Genomic DNA, 9,487 nt, shown 5'->3' on the forward strand with positions numbered 1-9,487 from the left:
TTAATTTTTTTGGTTCTCTAACAACATTGTGATATATTTTCTTCTCAAAGAATACTTTGTGAAACATATTCGTTCATTTTTTTTAATCCTTCTATCATTTCAAGTGCATCTGAGATTGTCTTATATAATATGGAGTTTATAATAATTAAATGATCACATAAATATTATATTTAGTAATGGTAAAATAATATAAGATAGTGGTTGAAAATATTGCACCATACTTTAAATGGAATATTTAAATGAAGTTTTTTTTGTGTCATGAATTGGAGAAGAGGAAGTAGAATATATTTATAATTAAGTATTCCATTTTAGAGATGATGAGATTCGAAACCTGTGAATTCTCTAGGCATAACTTTTTAATACGAACTCTCTCTATAATGAAGACAAATAGGAAAATAACTTATTCTAGGAAACACTAATCAACAAAAATAATTAATTTTGACTGAGAACCTAAACAAAGGCAAGGTTTGTTAGTTAAAATTGAAGTTCTCCGTATGATTTAATTTTGAAGAAAAAATTTTCGTCGATGAGTTTCTAATGATCTACTGATCAAGGACAACATAACTTTTCCTATTTATAATACCTTTCATAAAAAGTATTTCTTATAATGTTTTTATTCTTGTTAGTTTTCACATATTACCTAATTTCACATCATAGGGATAAGTTAATTCTATGTTATTACCTGCTTAGCTAAATCATCCTTTCATAATTATATCAAGTCTTGCTATTAATAATCCTATAATGCAAACTGCAAAGTAGGCTATCGATTTAAACAAAAGGCTAATAGATGTACGGATAATAAAAGTTACTGTATTACTTTATGTCCTTTTCAACATCATCATTTTTATATTAATTGATCACGTCAATTATTTGTATAGGAGAAGAAGAAATCGTATACGATATTTGGAAAATTATGTCATATCGAATGTAGAAAAATTAAACATGAAAAATCATGACAAACACGTCCACATAAAATCTGGTAAATCTAATAAAGTTATTTGTTATCCATAATATTATATTTTTGCCATATTTATGCTCGTGCATGAATTTGTATATTTTCACATAGTATTAATGTAACTATTTTTTTTTCAATCCCAAATAATTACTACATTTTTATAGGTGTGTACCACGAAATCGATAATACTTTAGTAGTCATCCTAAGGAAGACACATGTTGATCAAATTTCGATACAACTTTTACAAAGTAGTATTTTCATTCAACAATAAGTTTTTTATATGTATGTGACGATAAAAAAGGGACGATAAAAAAGGGGAGGCTACAGTTTCTAAAAGACAAGGCTGAAACTTAAAACGTGAAACATTTTTAGGCATAGGTGTTGGTGTTTATATTCATATGTAAACTATGTTATTGAAGTATCTAAAAAATAGGAAACAATCAAGCAGAATATTTGATGTATTAGAAGAAAAGTTATCACTAAAACATTAACTTCTGCATTGTCTTCAACACAATATTAACAACACACACACATTTAAATCGAGATTGGGTTAAAAGGGAATATTAATATAACTTCGGATTTGTTTAGGGGGGTAATAGGACCCCGGTAAAGTTTAAGTGTCTTTTTGAAAAAAAAAAGGGTCACGTTCAGGGGGTCTTGATGTATTTTCTCTTTAAATAATAAACTTATTTTACTCATCAAACCAATTTAACACTCATATTTTATACCCAATCAAATATGACCCGTTTAAAAAGCGGCAAAGGAATCAAACCCATACTTTCTATTAAACTACTTTTTTAAAATCTAAGATTCTTTTATCTCAATTCAAATATATTATCTTTCAATTTAGATTTAGATTTAAGTAGCTTTATCTTTCTATTCAAATTCAAATACTTTTAATATCATATTTTTTTTAACATTAAACGACATATTCTTTCCCATTAAAATGCAATTACACAGATAACACAAAATTACTTTCGTATAATTTAACTTTAAAAAATTCTAAGTGAATCTTATATTTTAAGAAATAAAGTTAGTGTATATTTTTTCTTTATAATTTGAGTTATTTATCTATAATATGTAGTGTGTAATTTTTTGGTATTTCCGAAGAAAAAATTTAACTTAGAATATAAAGGAAAAACTTTACACTAACTTTATTTCTCTTTCTGTCAATTGCAGTTTACTTCCATCCTTTTCTACTTTATAAATATCTTTTCCACTTTATTTGTCATTCCAAATTTTTTTGCCACCTAAGACCAAGATACTTTGTTTTATTGGTCATCTTGTACCTCAATTACAATACCCCTTTCATTTGTTCAGTTGTTATTCTTCATTTTTCAATTTTCATTTGATTATTCAACTTTTTTAGTACTCTCCGACTAGTGGAATATTCCCAAAAAAATTCTTGTTTTCAAGTTGACAGGAGAATTCGTCAAACATTTTATTTCTTAAAATATAAGATTCAATAAAAGTTAAACTTATACAGAAGTAATTTTTGTATTATCTGTGTAATTCCATTTTAATGTGGAAAGAATATGTCGTTTAATGTTGACAAAATTTGATATTTAAAAATATTTGAATTTGAATAGAAAGATAAAACTACTTAAATATTAATTTAAATTAAAAATAATATATTTGAATTGAGATAAAAGAATCTTAGATTTGAAAAAGTGGCTAAATAGAAAGTATGGTTTAATTGCTGTGCCGCCTTTTAACCGGGTCATATTTGATTGGGTATAAAATATGAGTTTGATTAAATGAGTTTGATGAGTTAAATAGGTATATTATTTTTAAAAAATGACTTTAATGACATTGCATGTCAACTAACTAGGAAAGAAGAAAGCTTTTGAGGTGTTTAGTATATTTTGAGGAAAATAGTGATAGTTGAGTGACTTTGTTGTTCTAAAAAATAAAAGTGATATTTGGAGGCAATTCTCGAAACTTGGGTGATCATTTAGGGAGTTAACTCTATTAGAGACTAAGAAGAGAGACATTTAAAAAAATTACCAAAAGAAAATTGAATCAAGACTCAAACAATTGTAGGCAGATTGAGGTACCAACATATACATGCACTATTAACTAATGAGTTGGCAACTTTTAAAATGTTTAGTTGGGTGTGGGTTCAAAATTTTAAATTTATAATTAGTGCATATTAAATAAACTTTTAGAAAAATAAATTCAAATTTTGTACCAAAACTTTTGATAATGGTCTATTTTTAGTACATAAAGTCATAAACTAGCTAGTACTATAATTTATTTAATTTCTTGTTAAATAATGTATATTTACTTGGTATCAACTGCACGACTTTAACTCTAATTCCCAAAACTGCCAATCTTGTTTCCATCAAAGAATATAGGCCCATAGCCTGTTGTACTATACTCTACAAGATAATAGCTAAAGTACTTGCAGCAAGACTACAGAAGGTGATGCCATTTATTATCAGCGAGTCACAGGCTGGTTTCATACCAGGAAGAAAGATTGGTGATAACATCATACTAGCTCATGAGCTGGTCAAAACATACACCCGGAAACATATATCCCCTAGGTGCATGATCAAGATAGATTTGTAGAAAGCCTATGACTCAGTAGAATGGGCATACTTGAAACAAGTCATGGAGTATATTGGTTTTCCTGAACAGTTCGTAGGCTGGATTTTTTAATGTATTCAGACCGTTAACTATGCTATTATGGTCAATGGAGAACCTACTGTGCCCTTTAATGCAGCTAAAGGCTTGAGGCAAGGGGATCCTATATCACCCTTCCTCTTTGACATAGCAATGGAGTATTTGAGTAGGAATCTCAAAGGTCTAGCAGAAAAAAAGGAGTTTTACTTTCATCCTAAATGCTCAAAACTGGGTTGCAAGAGGTGATCTACCCTCAGTTACTGCACTATATCAATGCTTTATGCAATTCTCAGAGGCTTCAGGATTGCAAGTAAATATGCATAAGAGCTCTGTCTATTGTGGGGGTATGACACAGGTGGAAATTGAAGCAAGTATCCAACATCTTGGATTTATAAAGGGTGATCTGCCCTTTAAATACATAGGTGTTCCTTTATATACTAAAACAATATCTCTTCTACAATGGCAACCACTGGTAGATAAAATACTTGCAAGAATTACATCTTGGACTGCAAAAAAAAACTGGCATATGCAGGAAGAGCACAATTGATCCAATCAGTTTTATTTGGGATACAAGCCTACTGGGCACAACTATTCATTATCCCCTCGAAGGTGGTAAAGATGATTCATGCCTACTATTGCTAAAACTTGCTGGGATCTTGCCCATAAGCAAGATAAATTGTGGATTAAATGGTTGTATGCCTATTATATCAAAGGGAGACAATGGGATAATGTTACAACACCAGCTCAAGCATGCTGGATGCTCAGAAAAGTGATAAGAGTCCAGAACTGTGTTAGAGCAAGTACAGTGCAATGCCAACACTGGAATGAGCTTTACTAGACAGATATACATGCAGCTCTTACCAAATAGCCTGAGAGTGCCCTGGAAATGCCTTGTATTTACCAACCAGGCCAGGCCAAAGGCAAGATTTACCATGTGGTTGCAAGTGCAAGGAAGATTACTTACTGCTAACAGACTACTCAAATGTGGAATGGATATTGAAACAAAGTCCAGCCTGTGTCAAGTAGATGATGAAACTAGAGATCATCTTTTTGTGGTGTGTCCTTTTGCTAAACAATTGCTTACCAGATTACTACAGTGGATCCACTAACGACCAATTATAGAACCAACCTCTGAGATGTTCATAACAAGAGTTATTCAGAGAGCCAAAGGTAAAACACAACAGGCCCAGCTACTCAAGATGATTTATGTTGAATTTATACATGGCCTGTGGATCGAGAGAAACATGAGGGTCTTTGAAAGTCAATGTAGAAATTGGGAAGCTATTGCTAGAGACATTGCTTGTATCTGCAGTATTAGAGCTCCTCCTGGATTGAGAACATTAGTAGACAAGTTTATGTTCTAGGTGTTATTAGCTCTTTTGTTTGAGGTGTAAGTACTGGTAACTGATTGTGTTGAGTCAGTTATGGATTTGTATGGCTGATTTGGTGATTAATGAAATGCTTAGTTACCAAAAAAAAAAAAACGAAAGGAAGAGGAGATGTGACTATCAAAGCCAGTACATGCAATTGCAAATCTATATATAATATAAAGCTAGACATAGACAAGGTGATGTGGTAACTCTCTATAGCCACCATTCCTATTTAACTTTTTTCTCTTTTTTTTTTTTTTTTTTGAAATTTTCCCCTTATTTGATAATAAAAAAATCTCCAAAAAATAAGTAAATAAATACACCTCCTTTATGTCATTAACGAATTATTACTCCATTATTATCCGGCAATGGTTTTCTATGGCTCTGACTAACATTTAGGAGTGCACGTAGTCTAGCACTTGAATGCTTTTGGAAGGCATTTATTTATGTGAATTCTTCAATTGCTTCCCAAAGCAATAGTTATTTGTTTTGTAACTGATACATTGAATGAGTATGTTAAATTGGATAAGGGAATTATGGGAAGGCAATGAATGAAAGTCAAATGTAAAATAATGGCAAATGTAAGGAATAAGATGAATTGAAAGAGAGGAAGCACGAAAAGGAAGAGAGAGGGAAGTTAAGGGGTTTAAAAGCTAAGGTGGCTTTTGAAATTCTTAGGCCTGAACCATTATACCAATCAATGAATGTTAATATTGCTGTAGGGTTTATGGGCTCAAATGGATGATTATCACTCATTTACGTCTTTTGCTATACCCATGTTTCCTTTGACATTAAATTCCATTAATTCACCATTGATAACATGAGCATAATTGCAGCCAGAGCCAAGCCTATAAATATTACTGCAGTAGCATTTTGATTTCAATCACAAATCCTCTTCCATTTCGAAACCAGCTTTGTTTCCATATTTATACATATGAGATTTCTGTCGCCTTCTCTTTTTGTGAATCTGCATCTTCAAAGGATTAGCAAGAAAATAGGAAATAATCGTTCAGAGGATTCACCATTGTTTTTCGAACGTCTACCTTCGTACCCTACTGCGTCAATGTTAATCGATGAATATGAGGATGAAATAAAAGGTTTGTCGAGAAAGCTAGAGACGAGTCTCAAAGGGTAGCGAAAAGAGTGTATTTAAGATTTCATGAGACACTTTTTTTTCTCTGCTTCTCTGTTCTCCTCCTTTTTTTTTTTTAAACTCCTTAACATTATACTATATGTGGTATATACATTTATTTGTGGATATATTTAGAAAAAACAAATTATAAAATGACCGAGGAAGAATTGTAGGAATTTTGCATAAATCTTGGAGTAAAATATAGATTTTATTTATTTTACCCTAAAATCAGGATGAGTAAACTAAGAGAATATTACAAAAGATGAAGTAAAAGTAACATAAGGTGGCAATTTGAAGAGGTTATGAGTGATTTTGAGTTGAAAGAAGGAAATGAAAATGGTATAAACAAAACAAAAAAAAAAAAACAAAAAGAGGAAAGAGAGGAAAATAAGAAAGGAAAGAAGATAAATTTTACGGATATCTCCATCTTGATTCCTCATCCACGTCTATTTGTGGCCAAAATTTGTGCATGCGCATTCACTTAATTTGGAAAATTTATAAATATTGTTGAGTGCTCTTTTCTTATTTTGTTCCCTTTCATTTAACTTTGATTTTATTCTTAGATTAAGAAAATCTTTTGAAGATACTTATATTTTAATTTACGACACATATCAAATATATTAATTACATAGTACAATCATCTACAATAATATAATTACCTACACATATACATCTACAAAAGAATGTAAAATTAATTTCACCTAAAATTAAACATTTAGTAAAGTTTAATATTTCTAAATAATGAAATTACAGGAAATATTTGAATTTTTTTTAGGAAGAACATTCATGATGTAAAAGAATTTTTTATGATGATGTTGTTATGGTACTTACTTTCATAAGATTACGTTATGGGTTGAATTTCTGACTTCGTTTTTAAAATAAAAGTTATATGAAATATCTCTGATTATAAACATGTATTTTAGATTATCTCTTCTAAGTAAATATAAAAACATGTTTAGTTGTTGTACTTTTTTAAATATTATTTGATGTTCAACAATCAATAAATAAAAAAATTTGTAACTGAAATGTTTACGCGCTGACGAATTTACTAGTGAGGGTATATAGTCAGCAACCTTAATTAAGTCCCCCACATTTCAGTGGCTGCCAATTTAGATGATATCATTAATTTCAACTTCCATCTGATACGTGTTCCTATTTAATCCCTCCAATTAAGAATGTTTTTTCTTCATACTAGTAACGAAAACTATTCTCTTTTCCTCCTCTCTTCTCTCCACATAGAATTCATTTTCTGCAAGAGTGTCAACCATGAGTTGTGACAAGACTGAGAAGGTTTGTGACAAGATTCAGAAGGTATGTTCTTGATTCTTTCATATACAACTCTTTGGTCTAATTCGTAAGAAAATAATAAATATTTGAAAAAGATTTCAACAGAGATCGATATCATAAATAGATGACGTTGATAAAGAATTGTTTTGGTGAATATACCGATAAATTATAATAAATTACAATTAAAAAATAAAATGAAAAATGAAGAACAAAGTAAATAAATATTCTTTAGGCTGAGGCGCGAATATCTCACTCTTTTTAAGGAGATTCAAGCCCACTGCGGCATAATCTTCACCAGTCCAGCAGTACAACTCTGACTTGTCCCCTCCAGGATACAACAGCTCGTCAACGTCTTGTGACACAAATAACTCCGGACTAGTTGAAGAGTCCAAAGCCGCAACATAAGAACACCTTCCTTCAACATAAAATTACTCTCTTTTGTTCTCACTTTTTCAAGAACTCTCCAATATTTTTCTTTCATATTTTTTCTCTCACCAAAAGCTAAGGATGATTCTATTTATAGGTTAGAAGTTCATCCTTGGAGTGAATTAGATGAGTAGTGGGATAATAATATGAGTAAATAATGAGAGAATTATTTCTTAGGGTTATATGAATTACAAGAAGAATGTGGGTAAGTTAATTATGATAATGGAAAGAAAAGTTACAAAGCAATTGATGGCCACATTCATCCAAATATGGACGTGGGAAATGAACTGCACAACCAGGAATCTTGACAGCATCACTTTAATATAATTATTTGTAATATTAAAATACTAATAACCCAACAAATTGCATATATGATTGATCATATAGTCGTGTCTGCATGTTTCTTAAGTTTTCAACTTCTTATACAATTTTTTTTCTTCCTATGTCTTTTCACTTACACACAAAAAACTAGATCATCCTTGCATAATATTGTTGAGGAAATCTTTCTATAAGAGCTTTGATTCATTATGGCGTGCTTATAATTACTTGATCAGTACTAATTAATAATCTCACTTTACTTTAATTTATTGTTTAATATAACAGATCACCATTATGGTGCTCAAGCTCAAGGTTGATCTTCAATGTTCCTGTAGCTACAAGAAGATTAAAAAAATTCTCTGTAATATCGATCGTAAGTCTTTATTTCATGAAGGAAAGTACAAGATCAAGAATTCTATTATTATGGAGAAGAATTAATTTGATTTTTTTTTCTTTTCGTTTTTTGTGATGTAAAATTTTTTTGGACAAGAGAAATTAGAGACCAGGTATATGATGAGAAGGTCAATACAGTCACAATCAAAGTGATATGTTGCAGTCCTGAGAAAATTCGTGACAAATTGTGTTGTAAAGAATGTGAAGTGATCGAGAGCGTTGAAATCAAAAAGCCTGATGAGGAAGGGGATGGTTCCGGTCCCTCAGAAGAACCACCGACAACACCAGAGCCCATAAAAGTGCTAGTGCCAATTCAAGTGTACGCACCTATTCAAGTGAACGTGAACGGACCAATTCACGTGTACCCACGTTTCTGGAAGGGGCTGCAGAATGAAGAATAGGCCACAGGATGCTCAATTATGTAAGGTGGCCCAATGGCAGCTTGATTATTATGGGTCATTATCTGGGCTTATCAATGCATCTTTTGATTCGGCTCCTCTTAATGTGGTTTGTCTTTTTCTTCATAGATGGAAAATCAATGTATGGTAGCTTTTTTTCTTCTTTGCTTTTTCTTTTGTCAACTAGAATAAAAGGCGTTAACCATATTGTTGGTAAACCCTTGATTAATAAATGCCATTTTTCGACATTACTAGAGGTCTAATTTCTCAAAATTTTCGACAAGTTCGATTGAAAATCCTTCTAGTTCCAATTTGTGTATCAGTCAATTAAAATGCTCAAGTCTCCGGATAATAAAAGTGTTATTTGGAGCAAACAAAATATTGTACTAATTAAGCCCAACTGTTCTAGAATTAGATTAAGTCTTCAATATTTAGAAGAAATTTAAAACAATTATAATTACAATTTTGTAAGTAAACTAGTGGTTTGGTGCTTCACCTTTGGCTAGGGGTGTTCACGGTTTGGTTAAAAACCGATCCAAACCGAATATAAAAACCTAACCGATTAAATAAATCAATATTTACT

General features: G+C 31.0%; 1 protein-coding gene across 1 annotated transcript; it reads left to right on the forward strand.

Moving 5' to 3' along the window:
* Positions 1–7,240: 7,240 nt before the first annotated feature.
* LOC132615785 (uncharacterized) lies at positions 7,241–9,155 on the forward strand. Its single transcript, XM_060330378.1, has 3 exons — positions 7,241–7,393; positions 8,399–8,486; positions 8,606–9,155. The coding sequence occupies exons 1-3, from the start codon at positions 7,349–7,351 to the stop codon at positions 8,905–8,907; spliced, it is 435 nt and encodes a 144-aa protein (XP_060186361.1). The 5' UTR covers positions 7,241–7,348; the 3' UTR covers positions 8,908–9,155.
* Positions 9,156–9,487: the final 332 nt, after the last annotated feature.

The sequence above is a fragment of the Lycium barbarum genome, chromosome 10 (genome assembly GCF_019175385.1).
Source record: "Lycium barbarum isolate Lr01 chromosome 10, ASM1917538v2, whole genome shotgun sequence".
In the NCBI taxonomy this organism is placed as follows: Eukaryota; Viridiplantae; Streptophyta; class Magnoliopsida; order Solanales; family Solanaceae; genus Lycium; species Lycium barbarum.

Coding starts and splice junctions, on each gene's coding strand:
- LOC132615785 (XM_060330378.1), top strand. CDS start 7,349: ATGAGTTGTGACAAGACTGAGAAGGTTTGTGACAAGATTCAGAAG. Junction 7,394..8,398: donor TTTGTGACAAGATTCAGAAG/GTATGTTCTTGA, acceptor TTAATATAACAG/ATCACCATTATGGTGCTCAA. Junction 8,487..8,605: donor AATTCTCTGTAATATCGATC/GTAAGTCTTTAT, acceptor TTTGGACAAGAG/AAATTAGAGACCAGGTATAT.